Source organism: Brassica napus, chromosome A1 (genome assembly GCF_020379485.1).
Source record: "Brassica napus cultivar Da-Ae chromosome A1, Da-Ae, whole genome shotgun sequence".
Classification (NCBI taxonomy): domain Eukaryota; kingdom Viridiplantae; phylum Streptophyta; class Magnoliopsida; order Brassicales; family Brassicaceae; genus Brassica; species Brassica napus.
Genome location: NC_063434.1, coordinates 28,755,139 through 28,774,556, shown reverse-complemented (window position 1 = coordinate 28,774,556; position 19,418 = coordinate 28,755,139). Strand labels below are relative to the sequence as shown.

General features: G+C 40.1%; 4 protein-coding genes and 2 long non-coding RNA genes across 6 annotated transcripts; all 6 read right to left on the bottom strand.

Annotated features, from left to right (window-relative positions):
• Nucleotides 1–94: 94 nt before the first annotated feature.
• On the bottom strand, nt 95–578 carry LOC125579161 (starch synthase 2, chloroplastic/amyloplastic-like). The gene is made up of 2 exons (XM_048742865.1): nt 301–578; nt 95–212 (listed from the first exon to the last, which is right to left on the bottom strand). Exons 1-2 carry the CDS (start codon nt 576–578, stop codon nt 95–97), a joined length of 396 nt encoding a protein of 131 aa, XP_048598822.1.
• A 166-nt stretch (nt 579–744) lies between these two features.
• LOC106404087 lies at nt 745–1,799 on the bottom strand. Its single transcript, XR_007323697.1, has 3 exons — nt 1,377–1,799; nt 1,134–1,306; nt 745–1,046 (listed from the first exon to the last, which is right to left on the bottom strand). It is a non-coding gene; the product is annotated as an uncharacterized LOC106404087 (long non-coding RNA).
• Nucleotides 1,800–11,739: 9,940 nt separating this feature from the next.
• Nucleotides 11,740–12,937, bottom strand: LOC125587409 (starch synthase 2, chloroplastic/amyloplastic-like). The gene is made up of 4 exons (XM_048757846.1): nt 12,589–12,937; nt 12,430–12,507; nt 12,247–12,345; nt 11,740–12,152 (listed from the first exon to the last, which is right to left on the bottom strand). The coding sequence occupies exons 1-4, from the start codon at nt 12,589–12,591 to the stop codon at nt 11,841–11,843; spliced, it is 492 nt and encodes a 163-aa protein (XP_048613803.1). The 5' UTR covers nt 12,592–12,937; the 3' UTR covers nt 11,740–11,840.
• A 671-nt stretch (nt 12,938–13,608) lies between these two features.
• Nucleotides 13,609–14,406, bottom strand: LOC125587428. The gene is made up of 2 exons (XR_007323699.1): nt 13,954–14,406; nt 13,609–13,833 (listed from the first exon to the last, which is right to left on the bottom strand). It is a non-coding gene; the product is annotated as an uncharacterized LOC125587428 (long non-coding RNA).
• Nucleotides 14,407–14,984: 578 nt separating this feature from the next.
• Nucleotides 14,985–16,411, bottom strand: LOC106435636 (peroxidase 27). Its single transcript, XM_013876546.3, has 4 exons — nt 16,126–16,411; nt 15,842–16,027; nt 15,593–15,752; nt 14,985–15,526 (listed from the first exon to the last, which is right to left on the bottom strand). The coding sequence occupies exons 1-4, from the start codon at nt 16,336–16,338 to the stop codon at nt 15,126–15,128; spliced, it is 960 nt and encodes a 319-aa protein (XP_013732000.2). The 5' UTR covers nt 16,339–16,411; the 3' UTR covers nt 14,985–15,125.
• A 734-nt stretch (nt 16,412–17,145) lies between these two features.
• On the bottom strand, nt 17,146–18,787 carry LOC125587383 (pyruvate, phosphate dikinase regulatory protein 2-like). Its single transcript, XM_048757697.1, has 3 exons — nt 18,333–18,787; nt 17,457–18,096; nt 17,146–17,368 (listed from the first exon to the last, which is right to left on the bottom strand). The coding sequence occupies exons 1-3, from the start codon at nt 18,699–18,701 to the stop codon at nt 17,262–17,264; spliced, it is 1,116 nt and encodes a 371-aa protein (XP_048613654.1). The 5' UTR covers nt 18,702–18,787; the 3' UTR covers nt 17,146–17,261.
• Between the last annotated feature and the right edge of the window lie 631 nt (nt 18,788–19,418).

Below are 19,418 nucleotides of genomic sequence, written 5' to 3'. Positions count from 1 at the left end.
AAATCTACACAACTATGCTTCTTAACAATTCCAAAAGACAGATTCTTTACAGACACTAAAAGAAGAAAAAAAAAGAACTTTTATTTATTAACTCTCACCATTGATACTTAGCAGCAACAAGAACTTCTTCATAATTCTCAGCAGCATTATCCCAACTCAAATCTTGAGTCATCCCTCTTCTCTGAAGCCCTTCCCAGCTCTCCTTATACTCTCTATACGTCAACAAACAGTTTCCCAAAGCATGAATCAGCTTACCTGCTGAACGGTTCCATACTTCATCGCGTAAATACGTCAACAAACAGTTTCCCAAAGCATGAATCAGTCAACCCTCCCACCGCATGGACCACCGGAACGGTTCCATACATCATCGCGTAAAGCTGGTTTAAACCGCACGGTTCGAACCTCGAAGGCATAAGCAGAACGTCAGCACCAGCTGTTATCCTGTGAGCTGTTCTAACCGAGAAACCAACCCATCCTCGTGCTTTGTCCCTGTACTGATACTCCATTCGTCTGAGGACCTCTTCAAGATCAGGTCTCCCTGAGCCTAACATAACCAGCTGAACATCCTGGCTCATCATCCACGGAACCGCCACAGTTATCAGATCAACACCTTTCTGGTGATCCAATCTTCCGATAAAACCGATCAGAGGAACGTCCGGTCTAACAGGTAAACCGAGCTCTCTCTGTAACGCAGCTTTGCATTGAGGCTTGCCGATGTGAAGAGTCTCCAAGGAATAGTTTGTGTAGTCGTCAGAGTGCAGGTGAAGATCAAATTTTGGGTTCCATTCTTTTGTGTCGATACCGTTCACAATGCCTCTAAACTTCCAGTCGTTTTCGCTTATGATGTTGTGAAGACCTCAGCCTCCTTCTAAGGTCTTAACCTCCCAGGAGTATCCATGCCTAACGGTGAGAACTCTATCCGCAGCTTTAAGACCAGCCGCGAAGATGTTGAAGTGCTCTCCTCCCACAGGGTCGTACAGCTTGAAGCTGTCCAAGTAATGCCCCGGTAGATCCACGTATGAGAAATCATCTACCGGTCCTCGACCCTATTTTACCACCAGCAGGTTAAAATATAAGAATGAAGTAAGATCATTTTTATTTTTATTTTTATGGAATGGAGAATTTTTACTAACCTGGTGAGCAATGTTGTGGATTACAAGAACAGAACGTGTGTATTTCATTAATCCGTGATCTCGGTAATAGGCTTTCAAGTAGACAGGGAGCAAAGCAGTGTGCCAATCATTTGCGATGAAAGCCAAATTGCCATCTCCATAGCAGACACCTCCACTGGAACATACCAAGGAACCTGGACACAGAAACCAAACCTGGTATAAGGAGAAAGCAAAATTATGATATTGGAGCGCCAGAGGTTTTACCTCAACAGCGGCTTTGCAAAACAAAACCATGCGCTTCAAGATATCCTGCATTCATTCACAAAAAAAAAACCATACTTTGTCGTTTGCATCAAAGAAGCCAGTAGATAGAATCCTTGTTCGGAAACTCGCTAGGCGCTACGCGTGCGGCACACCCGGGCCTAGCGATTTATTGAAAAAGCGGAAAAAAATCGGAGAGTACGCGGGACGGAATTTTTTTGTATTTTTATACATATAATACCATATTTTTATACATAAAATTAACATTTTAAGATGCAGTCGTTATATAATATGGTTTCACAATTGTACAGAGAATTTACGTAGCCAAAGTAGTTTTTGATGCATTGTAAATTGAAGAAGTGAAAGGTTTGATCATTTTAAAATCAGATCAATAAAAAAAGTTATCTTGTAAAGGTCTTATATTTATACGTTTATAAGTGTACAATGATTCTCTATAGCGTAATTGGTAAGTGTGCATTGGAAATTTCGACCTGGACAGGGTTCGACGCCCACTGTATACTGTTATGTTACATTTACGCATTTATTTAGTAAGGGTAAAATCGTAATTTTGTGTTCGTCTTCTCCCCAGACCTATTTTTTTTTTCTGTTTGCGGCCGCCATTGTTTCCACTCGAGGTTTTGACGACTTCATCATATAATCAAATAGATTTAGCATTTGCATTGTAAAACAAATACTAATCACGTGTTTCCACTCCAAAATTAACAAAATATGAGCTTTTTCTAGTGTTTACATGATTTGGACAAAGCTGGGTTTTATCAATTCGACGTCCGCGTTTTCTTATTCTACGCTCTAGTTGGAAATTCCGCGTGTTACTGTACAATACAACCGAATCAAGCATAATCGCCACGTTCATCATCCGTAGAGCGTGTAGGCGGCCGCAAAATCGGTAACGCGGCCGCGTTTTTGAACAGAGGATAGAATTCACTCTCGTTTGTCTACAGTAACATTTTAACACCTATAAAAATCTGTAAAAATATTATTTTATATCTCCATGTAAACATAGGGTTACAATCGTCATTTTGCCACTCACTTACACACCACGCGCTCCACTTTCCACCTTCTTGGTAGATAACTAATTTCGACATTCTTTTTGGTTTTTAGACTAATTCACTCTTGTTTTTTTGTGTGACTGTTCGTGTCTATTACACTATAGACAATTATTCTACTAGACAATTATTCTACTAGTGCGAGGGATTAATTATTCTACTAGTGCGAGGGATTAACGAATGAAAGCTTACCGGTAGTGGACGCGTGATACGGAGGTGAACCGGAGGCGGAGGTGACAAAAGCGGTGGCGGAGGTGACTTGAGCGGAGGCTCAACGTAGAAATATGTTTTTTATTTGTTGTATTTTATAATTAATTAATAAAAATATTTTTTTTGTGGTTCATATTACTAATGAATAATGAAAATTACAACTGTATATCTTTAAAAATATATTGTGTTCTAAATTTAGTAAATAAATACTTAAATTGATTTAGGTGGCTTTATAGTTTTCTTATCATTTTTATTAATTAACTATTAATAATACAGTATTAATAAATCTACATCGTTTATACTTATTCCAATTATATAGGAATATCAAGGATAAAAAATGATGAATAAATAATTTTATATCATTACTAAATGGTAGATGATTTCACTTATAGACAATAAGTATCAATCAAGAAATTTTGTCTATGTATATATAAATGTATGCATTATTTAGCATAAGCGAATGCATGTTTGTTATCTGTCAACATCCTAATCTATAGAGGAATTTAAGTATACCACGTAATGTTGATACTATAAGATAATTGAGTTCGATTGCATGTCACGTAACTAAAATTGAATTCCGTAATTCAACGCTTCGTAATGTCGTGGATTGCATGTCCCGTAATCGTTAACCGAGAGAGCAAATGTGGATGCAAGCCCGTGTCCTCCATCGCTTATTGAGTAGAGTATGTGTGGGCTCTGGACACATCGTCAAAGCGGTGATGATTCACAAAGCCTCTCAACCAGCAATATCAACTGGACTCTCAAGACTTTAGATTCTTCCGGACTCAATCGTCCCCTTCTCTTCCCTGCACTTAGGGATTGACTTGAATGAGATTACAGGTTTCTTGAGCTTCAAAAACCTTGTTCCTCTCTTCACTCTGTTATCATGTTGATACGTACGAAGCAGAACGACCTCCGATCCTGTTTCACTATAGGAGAAGAGGACAAACATCTGAGAAATGATGAGAAGGACAGCTGGCTAGCGAGTAGAGTCGAGTAAGAATAAAGGAATAAAGGTCGTTATCAAGAAGATCTGCAGCACATGGCCTGTCGAGGATGTGCTGACGTGACTCGCAAACGTTTGAGGAAACGCAGAACGCTTGTGGGCATTCACGAGATCCTAGGAGTCTATAAAAGAGAGGAGAGAGTAGTTTGTTATGTTTATCATTGGATTGATCAAAGTTGTAGTAGGGAGAGAGAGTCCTTTAACGTCTCTGTAATACTTTGTTCAGTGAATACAAACAATCTTTTCTCCTAAGTTCTGAGAGTTCATACTTAAGAAATAAGTTGATCTTATTAACTTGGTATCAGAGCTCGTAGATCTAAGGGAAACGATGGCACCAAAGAGAAACAAGGCAGAATCAACCGCGGACCAGATGCAGCAGCAGATGGGTCGCATCTCACTTCTGGAGCAGAGCATGACCAAGGTCGATGCGATGGAGCAGACCTTGGCGGTGATGCAACAGCAGATGAGCGCTTTCTTTGGCCGGTTGGAGCAGGAGAAGAACGAGCAGGCGAGAGAGAAGGCTCGTTCGCTCGAAGCCGCCAAAGGAAAAGCTCATCAGGAAGAAGAAACATCAGTCGGAGAAGGATCTTCACCGGTAACGACTAAAGCCGGCCAGGTCCTGGATCAGACACCGATTTCGGTGGAGGAAGAAGGATCGGAGAGGAAGGGAGCGTTTTCTCAGGGATCCAGTCAGATGGAGGAAGACTATCGGAACAAAAGATTGGCCCGCCGGCTTGAGCTACCCTTGTTCGATGGCGAACAAGCAGATAGCTGGGTGCTGAGAGCGGATCAGTATTTTGAGATCAGTGAGTTCACGGAAGAACAGAAGCTGAAAGCGGTGAAGATGTGTTTCGTTGAAGACGCACTTTTGTGGTATCGTTGGGAGCGTGATAGAGACCCATTCCGGAGTTGGAGTCAGCTGAAGGAGAGGGTGTTGGAGCAATACTCGACGGCGAGAGATACGTCAGCCGGCGAGAGGCTCCTCCGCCTCCGACAGGAAGGGTCTGTCAAAGACTACTGTCGGGAGTTTATATCGCTGGCGACAAACGCACCGGAGCTGACGGACGCGGTGTTGGAAATGGCGTTCATGAATGGGTTAAAACCACGCATCCGAGCGGGAGTGAGAATGTTCGAGCCAAAGACGTTGCAAAAGATGATGAGTTTTGCTCGGAAGGTGGAAGAATGGGAGGGAGACAACGGGGAAGACGATTCGAAACCCTACCCCAGTTTAGCAGGCCGTAACCCGAAACCCAATAACCGCAGTGACGAGACGACTAATAAGTTGAGCTTTAATGGGCCTAATCAACAAAAGTCCAAGCCCAACTACACGTCAAGCCTGTCACCGCAGAAGGACAAAGGGGTTGCGGGAAAGACTACGACCTATCACAATAGGGTAAAGGCTCCGTTTCGCCGTCTGACGCCGGCAGAGATCAAGCAACGGAGGTCGGCCGGTCTCTGTTTTCGCTGCGACGAGAAGTTCTTCCGGAACCACAAGTGTCCCAAGCCGGAACTCACGATATTGATTATGCACGACGATGGGAAGGAAGAGGTGTTCGACGAAGAGCCGTGTGAGCTGCTAGATGAGGAGGAGAACGAAGTCGAGGCAGTGGTGGCAGAGGTCTCAATTAGCTCTGTTGTCGGTCTGACCTCATCTCGCACGATGAAGTTGAAAGGGGAGTTGGGAGGAGAGGAGGTGACTGTCCTTATCGACAGCGGTGCCTCTCACAATTTCATTTCGGAGAAGATGGCTAGTCGAATGGGACTCATAGCGAAGAACACAACACGCTACGGGGTAATGGTGGCTGGTGGAGTTAAAGTGCAAGGGAGAGGGGTGATTACGGGAGTAGAGTTGAAGTTGCAAGACTGTACCATTCACACGAGTTTTCTGCCTCTGGAGCTGGGTATAGCAGACGTGATTTTGGGAGTACAGTGGCTCGACACACTGGGTGAAATGCGAGTTAACTGGAAACTGCAGAGGATGAAAATCAGGTTGGATGGGGAGTGGGTTCTGATACAGGGAGATCCCAGCCTTCACTCAGCAGGAGTGTCTTTGAAGTCGATCTGGAGAACGTTGGAGGAAGAAGGAGAGGGTATTGTAGTGGAGTTTGGAGGATTGCAGGCTGGGGAAACGGGATTTCCCGTGACCGTCGATCAGGAGTGGCAGGCCGTGTTGGGACAGTACGCTGGGGTGTTTCAAGTACCCACAGGACTGCCACCATCAAGAGGGAAGGAGCACGCTATATTGCTGGAGGCAGGAGCCAGTCCCGTTAGTGTCAGACCATTCCGTTATCCTCAAGCACAGAAGACGGAGATTGAGAAGCAGATCGGTCTGATGCTGGCAGCAGGGATTATAAAGGAAAGCAATAGCCCATTCTCAAGTCCGGTGTTATTGGTGAAGAAGAAAGACGGAAGTTGGAGGTTTTGCGTAGACTATCGAGCTCTCAATCGAGTCACCATAGCAGACAAGTACCCAATACCAATGATCGATCAACTCTTGGATGAGCTCCATGGCGCCGTGGTGTTCTCGAAGCTCGACCTCCGCTCAGGCTACCATCAAATTCTGGTAAAGGCTGAGGATGTTCCAAAAACAGCTTTCCGCACGCACGACGGACACTACGAGTTCCTCGTCATGCCATTTGGGCTCTCCAACGCTCCAGCAACGTTCCAGTCTCTTATGAATGATGTATTCAGACCTCATTTGCGCCGGTTTGTCCTGGTCTTTTTTGACGACATCCTGGTCTACAGCAAGACAAAGGAGGAGCATGAGAGGCACTTGGAGATTGTATTGGGGCTGCTGGAGAAGAACCGTCTCTACGCAAACAGGAAGAAATGTCACTTTGGTTGTGAGAAGGTAGAGTATTTGGGTTATGTGATCTCAGCACAAGGGGTGGCGGCGGATCCAGAAAAGATACGAGCGATGGTTAACTGGCCAGTACCAAGAGTAGTGAAAGAGTTGAGAGGGTTCCTTGGTCTCACCGGCTACTACAGGAAATTCGTGCTAGGCTATGGGAGTATAGCACGTCCTTTGACCTCTCTGTTACAGAAGGATCAGTTTCTTTGGAACCAGGAAGCAACAGAGGCATTCAGGGGGTTGAAGGAAGCCATGACCACTGTCCCGGTCTTGGCGATGCCAAATTTCGAGGAGCTGTTTGTGGTAGAATCAGACGCGTCTGGTGTAGGGTTGGGAGCGGTATTGATGCAGCAACAGCGGCCTATAGCATATTTCAGTCAAGCGTTGACTGCTCGCCAGAAGCTCAAATCAGTCTATGAGAGGGAGCTCATGGCGATAGTGTTCGCTGTGCAGAAATGGAGACACTACCTATTGGGGCGAAGGTTTGTAGTAAAGACGGATCAGAAGAGTCTCAAGTTCCTGCTGGAGCAGCGAGAGATCAACATGGAGTATCAGCGCTGGCTCACCAAACTGTTGGGGTTCGAGTTTGATATAATTTACAAGCCAGGACTGGAGAACAAGGCAGCGGACGCCTTATCACGCAAGACTGAGGTCTCGGAGTTGTATGCGGTATCAGTGTCAACTGCTTTACAATTGGAAGAAATTGGCAGTGAGGTTGACAAGGATGTGGAGTTGCAGAAGTTAATAACGGAGCTCAGAGAGGACCCTTCTAAACACCCTGACTACTCTTGGGTACAAGGGCGTTTACTGAGGCAGGGGAAACTAGTGCTACCTAGAGACTCACCGTTGGTGGGGGTGATCCTTAAAGAACACCATGACAGTAAGATGGCAGGGCACGGAGGAATGTTAAAGACTCAGAAGAGGATTGGAGAGTTGTTCTACTGGAGGGGGATGATGACGGATATAAGGAGGTATGTGGCGGCGTGTCAGACTTGCCAGAGACAGAAATACTCCACACTGGCTCCAGGGGGGTTGCTTCAACCGCTGCCGATTCCAGGTCAGGTGTGGGAGGATATCTCGATGGATTTTGTGGAAGGACTTCCAAAATCGGATGGTTTCAACGCAGTGTTAGTGGTGGTTGATCGTTTCACGAAATACGCACATTTCATCAAGATCAAACACCCCTTCACGGCGCCAGAAATCGCTCAACTCTTTGTGCATGGGATCATCAAACTACACGGGTTCCCTCGCACAATAGTATCGGATAGAGACAAGGTCTTCACAAGTTCGTTCTGGAAGGAGTTATTTAAGCTGTCAGGGTCAAAGCTGTGCTTCAGTACCGCTTATCACCCACAAACCGATGGGCAGACTGAGGTAACCAACAGAAGTATGGAGACGTATCTGAGGTGTTACGCAGGGGATAAGCCAAGAACGTGGGCTAAGTTTCTGGAGTGGGCTGAGCTGAGTTACAACACCTCCTATCACACTTCGATTCAGATGTCGCCGTTCCAAGCTCTGTATGGAAGAGTACCTCCGACGTTGTTAAGGTATGAGAACGGGTCTACGGTTAATGCAGAGTTGGAAGAACAGTTGAAAGAGCGAGATAGGATGTTGGATAGCATTAAGGAGCAACTCCATCGCTCTCAGCAGTTGATGAAGGAAAAGGCAGACATCAAAAGGCGTGAGGTTGAATTCACAGTGGGAGATATGGTGTTGGTAAAGATCCGTCCTTACAGACAGCGCACTCTAGCCAAACGCATTAACGAGAAGCTGTCTGCTAGGTTCTATGGACCATTCGAGGTATTGGCAAAAGTGGGGCGTGTCGCTTACAAGTTAAAACTGCCCGAAGGTACCAAAATACATCCAACGTTCCATGTCTCACAGCTCAAGAAGATGGTCGGAGAGTTGGTGGAGACTGTGGCTATACCACCACAATTATCGTCGGAAGGGGTGCTGGAAACTGGGCCTGCAGCGGTATTAAAGAAAAGAAGGAATGAGAAAACTCAGCAGGAGGAGGTGCTAGTTCAATGGGAAGGGTTGCCGGCTCATGACTGCACATGGGAAGAAGTTAGTGTGATGAAAGATCAGTTCCCACAGTTTGACCTTGAGGACAAGATCAATTTCGAAGGGCCGGGTATTGATACGTACGAAGCAGAACGACCTCCGATCCTGTTTCACTATAGGAGAAGAGGACAAACATCTGAGAAATGATGAGAAGGACAGCTGGCTAGCGAGTAGAGTCGAGTAAGAATAAAGGAATAAAGGTCGTTATCAAGAAGATCTGCAGCACATGGCCTGTCGAGGATGTGCTGACGTGACTCGCAAACGTTTGAGGAAACGCAGAACGCTTGTGGGCATTCACGAGATCCTAGGAGTCTATAAAAGAGAGGAGAGAGTAGTTTGTTATGTTTATCATTGGATTGATCAAAGTTGTAGTAGGGAGAGAGAGTCCTTTAACGTCTCTGTAATACTTTGTTCAGTGAATACAAACAATCTTTTCTCCTAAGTTCTGAGAGTTCATACTTAAGAAATAAGTTGATCTTATTACATGTGTTTATAATCTACGCACAACATTATGTTCAGCTGTTGCTTTTGCAAACCAGACTTTATATTTCAAGTACTCTGCTGTGAGTTGGATATGAAATAAAATTGTTGACAAAAAAAAAGATATAACATGTGAATAACAATAATACACCACAACATGGCTGTCTAATACCATGTGCAAGTGGAACGGTTGAACATATCTCAAATATAAAAACAAGAAAAAATAAGCAAAAATTAAGAACAAAGTAAGAATTTTTTTAAAATATATAAATACATTATGATAAAAACTTTAAAATTTTAGATATATTCCTAGATTAGAGTTTATAATTTTAAAGAAACATCAAACATAATTATTAACTTTTAAAATTTCTTAATTAATTAAATCGTCAAATATACTATTAATATTTTTTGAACAGGATCTAGAAATAACAATTATACTGTTATAAATGACACTTCCGAGAAACATAAATTGTAACATGTGAATGATTAATGTATAAGAAATGACTCATAATGTTGTTTTATATAGGAAATAATTGAAATATGAGTGATTTTAAGATGGCAAATCAAAAGAGAAAACTTATTTGGGTCCAACTTAATCAATGGTAATCCATGAGGTTATCTTTAATATTAATGGTAATCACTGAATGATCACACAATAAAAACGCTGATGTCAGCTGAACCATCCCATTGTATTTGTAAACATGCAATTGTATGCCATAGGTTTTAGTCTCTTTGTTTAGAGTTGACGTAAGCGGAAGCCTCTGATAAGATCATAATCATAACCAGATTAAACCAGTGTCAATTTGGTCAAAGGAAATAAAGAAATGGCGTAGTGTCTCCCTACATTGGTGGGAGGAAGTCTTCCACTTACTTGTTCAATATGTTAGTTGGAAGTTATGTGGTTATTGTGTCTGTGTATTAAAGAAACGTAAGTCTTATTAAAGAAACGTAAGTCTTATTGAATGATATGAAGAGAAAATTGTAGTATCTTATAGTATCAACATTACGCGGTATACTTAGAGTCCTCTAGATTAGGATGTTGACAAATAACAAACATGCATTCGCTTATGCTAAATAATGCATACAAGGAGACAAAATTTCTTGATTGCTACTTAACTAGCTAATCAATTAATTAGGGTCTTCCTATAATCTAGCTAGCTAATAAATATTGTCTATAAGTGTCTACCATTTAGTAATGATATAAAATTATTTATTCATCATTTTTTATCCTTGATATTCCTATATAATTGGAATAAGTATAAACGATGTAGATTTATTAATACTGTGTTATTAATAGTTAATTAATAAAAATGATAAGAAAACTATAAAGCCACCTAAATCAATTTAAGTATTTATTTACTAAATTTAGAACACAATATATTTTTAAAGATATATAGTTATAATTTTCATTATTCATTAGTAATATAAACCACATAAAAAGAATCATTTATATAATATATTAATAAACATAAATGTACATATATTATTTTATGCATACTTTTATACAAAATAACCCAATATAAGTGTTGAAGAGTATAAAATTATGATCCGTAAAAAATAAAAATACATTCGTGTGGATGTTCGGGTCAAATTCTAAAAATGAGTGATAAGATCGACATCTCAAAAATAAAATATAATTACTCAATATAAACTATAAAATTATTATGTTTTTGAAATGTCATCTTAACCAATTATTTAATATAGATAAAGTTCTGAAATTTATATTAATATTTGTTTATAAAAGGTAAAACTAAATACCCGTGCGGGTGCACGGATCAAGCTCTAGTTTGTTTTTTATGCAGTGGCATAGACATGTAATTATTTAAGAAAAATCAGGGTTAAATATCAAATGTATTTCAGTTTTAATAGATTAGATTTCCAAAATTTATAGGTTTATATATATGTATACTCTAGATTAGGATGTTGACCAAAGGAAAAGATAGCAAACCTTAATCATATGTATACAAATCAGTAATACTGAATAATGAACGGATGACATAGTTCTCAAAACTATCATGTTCTCTTTAATTAACAAACGAACAAATTATCCGCGTAGTAATTATATTCCAACAAAAAAAAGCAATTGTACTGTTATTGTTATAAATGACACTTCCGAGAAACATAAATTGTAACATGTGAATGATTAATGTATAAGAAATGACTCATAATGTTGTTTTATATAGGAAATAATTGAAATATGAGTGATTTTAAGATGGCAAATCAAAAGAGAAAACTTATTTGGGTCCAACTTAATCAATGGTAATCCATGAGGTTATCTTTAATATTAATGGTAATCACTGAATGATCACACAATAAAGACGCTGATGTCAGCTGAACCATCCCATTGTATTTGTAACATGCAATTGTATGCCATACGTTTTAGTCTCTTTGTTTAGAGTTGACGTAAGCGGAAGCCTCTGATAAGATCATAATTATAACCAGATTAAACCAGTGTCAATTTGGTCAAAGGAAATAGAGAAATGGCGTAGTGTCTCCCTACATTGGTGGGAGGAAGTCTTCCACTTACTTGTTCAATATGTTAGTTGGACATTATGTGGTTATTGTGTCTGTGTATTAAAGAAACGTGAGTCTTATTGAATGATATGAAGAGAAAATTGTAGTAACTTGTTTTTTTAAGTATCAGCCTCAAAAAGAATAATCAAAACATTTATCAATTAATACGGCATGTTACTAAGAGCACCTTCTATATATGTTACTTCTTATTCAAGAACTATTGAACTGAAGTTCTACAAGTTTGAGATATCCAACAATAATATTTAATCAGTATTTTATATTTTAATGTTTGTCGAGAAATTTATTGAGAACTCTTCGATGGAAGTCCTATATATCTTAAAACTCTTCACGATCCCTCTAAACTTCCAGTCATTTTCGCTTATGATGTTGTGAAGACCCCAGCCTCCTTCTAAGGTCTTAACCTCCCAGGAGTATCCATGGCTAACGGTGTGAACTCTATCCGCAGCTTTGAGACCAGCCGCGAAGATGTTGAAGTGCTCTCTTCCGACAGGGTCGTACAGCTTGAAGCTGTCCAAGTAATGCCCCGGTAGATCCACGTATGAGAAATCATGTACCGGTCCTCGACCCTATTTTACCATCAGCAGGTTAAAATATAAGAACGAAGTAAGATCATTTTATTTTAATGGAAAGGAGAGAAGAGGGTGAATAAAATAATCTTACGAGTCTGTTTCCACCGTAAATGTTATTACTGAGATGCCGGAACACAGGACTATCAATGAAAACAAAATCCACACCATGGAAGTACATTACTTCCATATCCTGCAGTAAAGTAAAGTGTGCTCCATATGAATATACACTCTACCTCAAATATTTTAAATGTTAATTTATTAACAGCTGTTATACCTGCCCAGCCACCTCATATCTCTTCCGTACCCCTACATCTTTAGCTTCTTCATACTCTGCATACCGAGGAACCACAACCTAACAAGCAAAGTAACGAAAAATGATATTCACTAACAAGTTTGAGTGAGACGGAAACTTGCACTCTGTGATGAATATTACCATAACCCTATGTCCAAGGCGAGCCAAAGCCTTTGGCAAAGCACCTGCTACATCTCCAAGGCCACCTATCAAATCAAACAAAACAACAAGGGGGAGTCATGACCTGTTTTGGAAAATGGAGCACACTCTGCTGCTACCAGTATCACATTCATGACATTTGCTTCGGCCAGTGGAGATGGCTTCTCTTCATCCCTCACAGGTTCATTAGTATCACTGCTGGCTTCTTCTTCATGTGTTTTTTCCTCTTTTGTTTCCATGTACTCCTCGGTCTTTATACTTGGTGTTTTTGTCAGGTAAGAGGATAGTGGATCTGACCAAAACGCACCAGCACGAGAGTTACAGGATCAGAAGTGTGACAACCCGCCCCGTGGGACTACCCGTCCATGGGCCCCAGGCTCACAGCGCTGCAGCGCACCGACCCCAACCCCTCTATTATGAGTTCTCTCTAACTCCATAATTAGGTTGTTGGTGAGCCTCGAACCCAGGACCTCACCCTTTAACAGCATTCCCACAGGACAAGCTGTCACCAATTGATCTGCAGATCAATTGGTGACAGCTTGTCCTGTGGGAATGCTGTTAAAGGGTGAGGTCCTGGGTTCGAGGCTCACCAACAACCTAATTATGGAGTTAGAGAGAACTCATAATAGAGGGGTTGGGGTCGGTGCGCTGCAGCGCTGTGAGCCTGGGGCCCATGGACGGGTAGTCCCACGGGGCGGGTTGTCACAAGAAGTTTGCTTAGAAGACGGTTTATAAGGAGGATCTACACTAGAGGCTACTACGCTAGACCAAGGTTTCCCACTACTGGCTACACCGGATGGGGAAGAAGATTGCACAGAGGCTGAGCTTTGTTTGCTTCTCTCTAGAGGAGAAGTCTTGTTAGCTTCTGGTAATTTGTTCAAAAATGACTTGCCATAATTGCTTGGGCTAACACTAGCGTTTCCATTCTCCTCTTTCTTAATTGCACTCACAGAAGAAGAAGAGCCATAGTCTTCTTTGGCAGAAGGTTTTGCATGATCCAAGTTAGGAGTGGTGTCTTTTATAGATGAGACCAGCTTCCTCTGAAAGAGTAACAGGATTAGGTGAAGTGAAAGAATCTTAAAGACAAGTGGCAAAGAGCAATTCAATGCATCCCATCTTAAATATACTCAAGAGCAGCCTCCAGCAAAAGCAGATTAATTAGAGTAGAGTTAAGCATCGAGTTCATTCAGATCCTTGCACAATCACCATATCTTCATCACATTCTCACTAACAGCTCCGGAATATGAAAAAAAAGAAAGAAAGAATAAGACTTTTTTCACAATGTAAGTTGAAACGCAATCTATCAAAGTCAGTTCCAAAATTACAAGGAAGGATCGAAATATCTACCTGGTGACGGAGGTTTCTTAGCATATCAAGAACCTTCTTGCTCTTGTCGATGTGAAGAGGAACTCTTTGCCCAAATGGGGCCCTGAGAAGATATCACCATAAACTCACTTTCATCGCGTGATAATCAATGAGAGTATAATATTTTATTTTTGATAATAATAATAATAATATATACCATAAATATTCATCTCTTATATTTGTGGTTCATCTGATTATAATGTTTTTGTTACTAGTTTTATACCTGGTTCATAGTTGAACACCGTCCAAATGTTTTAAAAGATACACTATACAATAATAGACATTTTACATTTTAAAACATGAAAATTTATAGTAATCACCCTCCCGAAAAGTTTATTGCATTAGGATAAACACCTTCCCGTTTGGTAAATAATGTTGAGGTTTTATTTTTGTTTCACAAAAATGTCCTCTTATATTTCTAATGTAGAATTTGTCAAAAAAAAAAAAATTCTAATGTAGAATTTTAAATAAGAATTCAGTTTTTTTTCTTATTATTTTATTAATTAGAAAAATATATTTATTTAGTAACATAGGATAAATTAGAGTTTTAAAATACTTTTTAATATGTTTGGAAAATTTTCAAATAACACTTCTTATGAAAAAGATATAAGTATATATATCATATTGTAATGCTCCTAATAGCTTTTACCATATACATTACTCATAGTGAATTTCAGAAACAATATTCTTTCTTTTTTCTGTCAGCAAACAATATTCTTTTAAATTCAAATTTTGATCTCAATTTTCTTTTTCTTTTTTAAAGATTATCTCAATTTTATAAAAACTTTATGACATGTACTTTTGCAAGAAAAAAAAAATTGAATGCATATAAAGCTTATCAATTCAATGTTCATGCAACTTTATTGAAACTTTTGATAAACTGAAATATTTCTAAAGAACTTTATGTATTTCGAAGACTATACGTCGAGGAACCTACATGCTCTGGAAGTAATAACTGAGATATACGATTTTTATTCAGAACAATCAATAATACAATCTCTTTTGGAAAAAGTACAAAGGCTTTATGTTTGACAAATTAAATACAGCTTTATTCCCAAGAAACACCAATCACATATAGTTTTTTAACGTTTTAAAAAGGAAGAAGCAAACCATAAGAATCAAACTCGGCGAGAGATCGTCATTCTTTTAATCTCTTAGTTAGGAACACGACACATCTTGCGGATCTCCCCGGTACGACCAGTAAGAACCCCGATCCGACCCATTTTCACCATTGAGACACCAAAGTCATGAAAGAAGGTTGACCCACGTGCCTGCTGCAAGACATAAGCCCTAGTCTTTGAGTTGTCCAATAGAGCAGCATCCGACTGGAAAAGCCCTCTTCTCTTAGCCACTAACTTGAAGTAGCTCACGTCGAATGTCTTGAAACTTCCTGGATCCATCTCTAGAGCCGTCGTTGTATCTGTTGGCTTGCATTTCTTCCTGAGGTTAGCTGCGTACTCTGAGTCCAAACTCGGGTCGCTGTCTCCTCTCCCGGTGAAGTTGTAAAGACGGTTTGTCATTAGAGGACAATGTCCCATCCCAATAGTGTGTCCACCTTTATAAAAAAACACAAAATAATTTGTTTTCCATATACCAAACTAAATCATTCACTTGTCCGTACCTGAAAGGATGACCAAATCTTTCTCGCTGAGTCCCTTTGTGCGAAAATCAATGATAAGCTTGGCGATGTTATCAAAAGGTGATGGCAAGTTGACCTCATTGATATTAGAAACCCTACCGTCTCTTCTTCCCGTTTCAACTTCCCATGACGGTCCTTCAAGCTACATATATATATATATTCGTAGTTAATTCAAAGAAGTCTTTTAATGTAGATTTTTTTTTTATGATTGATCATATGAAGGTTACTTACTGCAACCATTGCGTCCCTAGCGATAAGGGCTAAGATATCAGAGCATGAAACTATTCCCGGACACACTTTTTCTAAAGCCGCCTTGGAATCGTCTATGATGCCAAACCCTCGAAGGCTTAGGTTAGGAACCGCATTTTTCTCGGCTTGATTGTTCGATGAATCTAACAAAACTGATCCATCACAACCCTGTTGATATTTATGATCCACTCATTAGACTATCGCTTCACCCACAGTGATAACAAAGTGCGATGTAATGAAGTATATTAAAGTCAAGAGTCACTTACCCTAACGAAGCAGTCGTGGAAGAACATTCTGAGCAAAGGAGCACCAAGTGTAGGAGCTTTCTTCATGGCAGCAAACACGACCTTTCTAACTATACCCTCGGCATGTGGGCATGTTTTGCTGTAGAAGCCTACTTTCAAGCCTTGTGCATTGGCCTCAGCTAGCAACAACACTAAGAGAAAGCAAGAGACCACTAGTCGCTTCGATGCAACCATTAAAAAAAAAATGCTATTTAGCTATCTTAGCTTTTGTTTTTTTGCTCAATTGGTGATGAATTGTTGATGAAGACTGAAGGTATTTATACTGAATTATGTAAACAGAAATTGTGAATTATACTATGAGAGTTTGTGGTTAGAACATTGATATTAATTTAACATCAAAACGTAGTTGACTATCATAGGTCTGCGGTGGAATGCTTGTTGTCTTTATGATGTTTGTTATGCTCAAATCATTGCTCACAGAAATAAAATGAAGGCAATTTGACAAAAGTCGTCTCTTGTTTGTGTATATACTATTTGTATGTTTGCATAGATATAATACTTATGTTTTTGTTTTCAAATGCATGATGCTGCCACTGGCACCAGAAGGAAATGGCTGCCAAATTTTACAAAATCTCAAAAACACAACGTTAATTTGTGTGTTAACTACGGGAAAACACACAATATAAACTTTTTTTTGAAACAAGACAGAAAATATAAACATATGTTAAAATAGTATACTAATTAAACACTTGTAAGTATTTAATTAAATTTATATTTTTAATCTTATTAAGTATTTACATATATTAATTCTCGGACGTTATAGCAACGTGTATAACATTTGTCAACGAAATGTTTGAGTCTTGGACGTTATCGCAAACAATTATTTGCATGTTCTTCCAATTACAACCATCATTTGACCGCTACGTTTTAACCTTTTTTCTAGGTAGCAAGCGTCATGTCTTAGCATGCTATTACTCATGTGGATGAACAGATTAACTAGCAATCATAAAATCATAATCAAATAGAAATAATTTACTAAAGTGACGACGTAAACAGTATTACTATTACCTATAGAAAAGTTCGTGAAGGAATCCAAAAACGTCAATTTTAACACATACAAGTTGCAGTTTTATGAAAACTCTAGCAAACTGTTACGCTTAGAAGCGTTTTGAGATACAAGGTACAGAAGTACTACTGTCGCTACTGTCATGGTACAGCCGCAGAATCACAGCTGCGGTTTCTTCTATCGCTTTATTCGTCACATCTGCAACCCCCCCAAAGAATAACTATGATGATATTGAATGAAGAAAAATAGTAAAATCAGAGTGTGCAACAGCTGTTATTGTTATTACCTATTACCGCCCATCCAGGGTTTTTTGCATAGATCTTTGACGCGAAATCAAGTTCTTTCCGAACGAGATCGAAGCCAGAGTATCTGTTCTCTCCTTCCGTATCCACGCCTAACGTTTTAGCCCTTGTTCTCCTAATCGCTTGCAGCACAACAAGTTGAATCGTCAACGCGAAAACTTTCCTCGGTTCAACCTCGAAAAGCGTCTTGGGCGGTTCCACACCCATCACAAACGGTACATTAGCGACTTTGTAACCCTTTTGAGCAATGTAAGTGGACAGCGGCGTCTTTCCGGTCCGGGAAACACCGACAAGAATGATGTCAGCCTTGCCTAAGTTCTCGGGCAAAGTCCCATCGTCTTGCTTGATGGTAAACTCAATGGCTTCGATTCTCTTGAAATAAGCATCGTTGAGAGTCTTGACCCTCCCGGGCGCTCCACGGGTGAGACCAGACGGAGAAACACCCAAGTGAGACGCTATCCCTTCGATGATCGGTCCCAATATATCAACGGAAAGCACTCCCAACTGATCACAAGCTTCTTTAGCGGATTTGGACATAGAAGGATTGGCTAAAGTGTAGAAACACATCGCCTTTTGCTTCGCCGCCTGATTTATAATCTCTAACAGCTTCTCCTCATCCTCCACCTGACCAATCCCCAACCCGAACCAAACCAAAAGTCATGATAATTCCCCAAAAAAAACGGCATCCAGTTCCCAAAAACATACAATAGCATAGGTTTAAAGTTCATGTCTTTTTTTTTTTCCAATTCAAAGCCAATAAAAAAATACAAACTTTCACTAAAATGTAATAAAAAGTCAGAGAATCCCATAAACAGCATCTCATTTTGATAAAAAGGATGAGACTTTAAGTGTTTAAGTACCCAAGAGAAGAGATGGGTGTTGACAGAACATCCGCGATTGACCAGTCGATCTTCGAATTGCCCCAACGCGGCGTTGACGGAGTGCTCCGCCGTCCACCCTGTCCCGTCGGAGACCAAATATATAGACTTTCCCGCCGCCACGTCATCGCCGTCGACCGCAGACGTCTTCCTATCAGACTCCTCCGTCGTTGCTTGACGGTGAGGTGCGTTGATCGGACGGTCAATGACCTTGACGCCGGAGCGTAAAGCTCGGGCCATGGACCATCGGTTCAGTTTGGAGCTAGCCTTCAGCTTCGGAGAGCGAGGACTCGAAGCTGCCACCGGAGGAGATTCGGAATCAGGTTCGGGATGGCCTTGTCGTGAATCCATCGTGAAATGATCAACACATTCGTCTGTTTACGTCTCTCCATCTTGTTTACGCCGGTCTCAATTCTTATCCAATCACGCCGCCCCCAAACGCTTTTTACCGCTAAATTGAATCTTAAGCGTTTCAATCACAGATTTTGACGGAAATGTCCTCATTTGATACTTGGGCTTTCAAAAGTCCAGTTCAATCTAGTGTGGCTTTTATGGTTGTCAGATTATTTGGGCCTTAATGCAGAAAAAACAGCCCATATGGGTGGTGGAGGAAGCGTTTCTTCGACATGTATTATTGCTTTTGGGCTTCTTTGTCTGAAAACATCTATTCTAACAAAATATTAAATCATGACTTCTTGTTCATGTGTGATTTTTTTTATAAAAAATGGACTATCTACTAGAGTTGGTCACATTACATTTTTCAATCATTGATAATCTTGATATTAAATAAGAGACATTAATATAATCTGATGTATTCCCTTAACGATCAGAACCAACTTATCTCACGGTTATGTTTTAAGAAAACTACTATTCCTTTTGGTTTAACGCTAATTTGAATGATTAACATATATTACTTTTTTTTTTCTTGGACGACACATATATTACTTTTATCATACCCATATCAATGATAAAATAAAATCATTCTACGAAAACATATGAAAAAAAAGCAAGATTACTTTTGTTGTTCAGTATGAATACTTTTGTTTTATCAGTCAAAGACATATAACC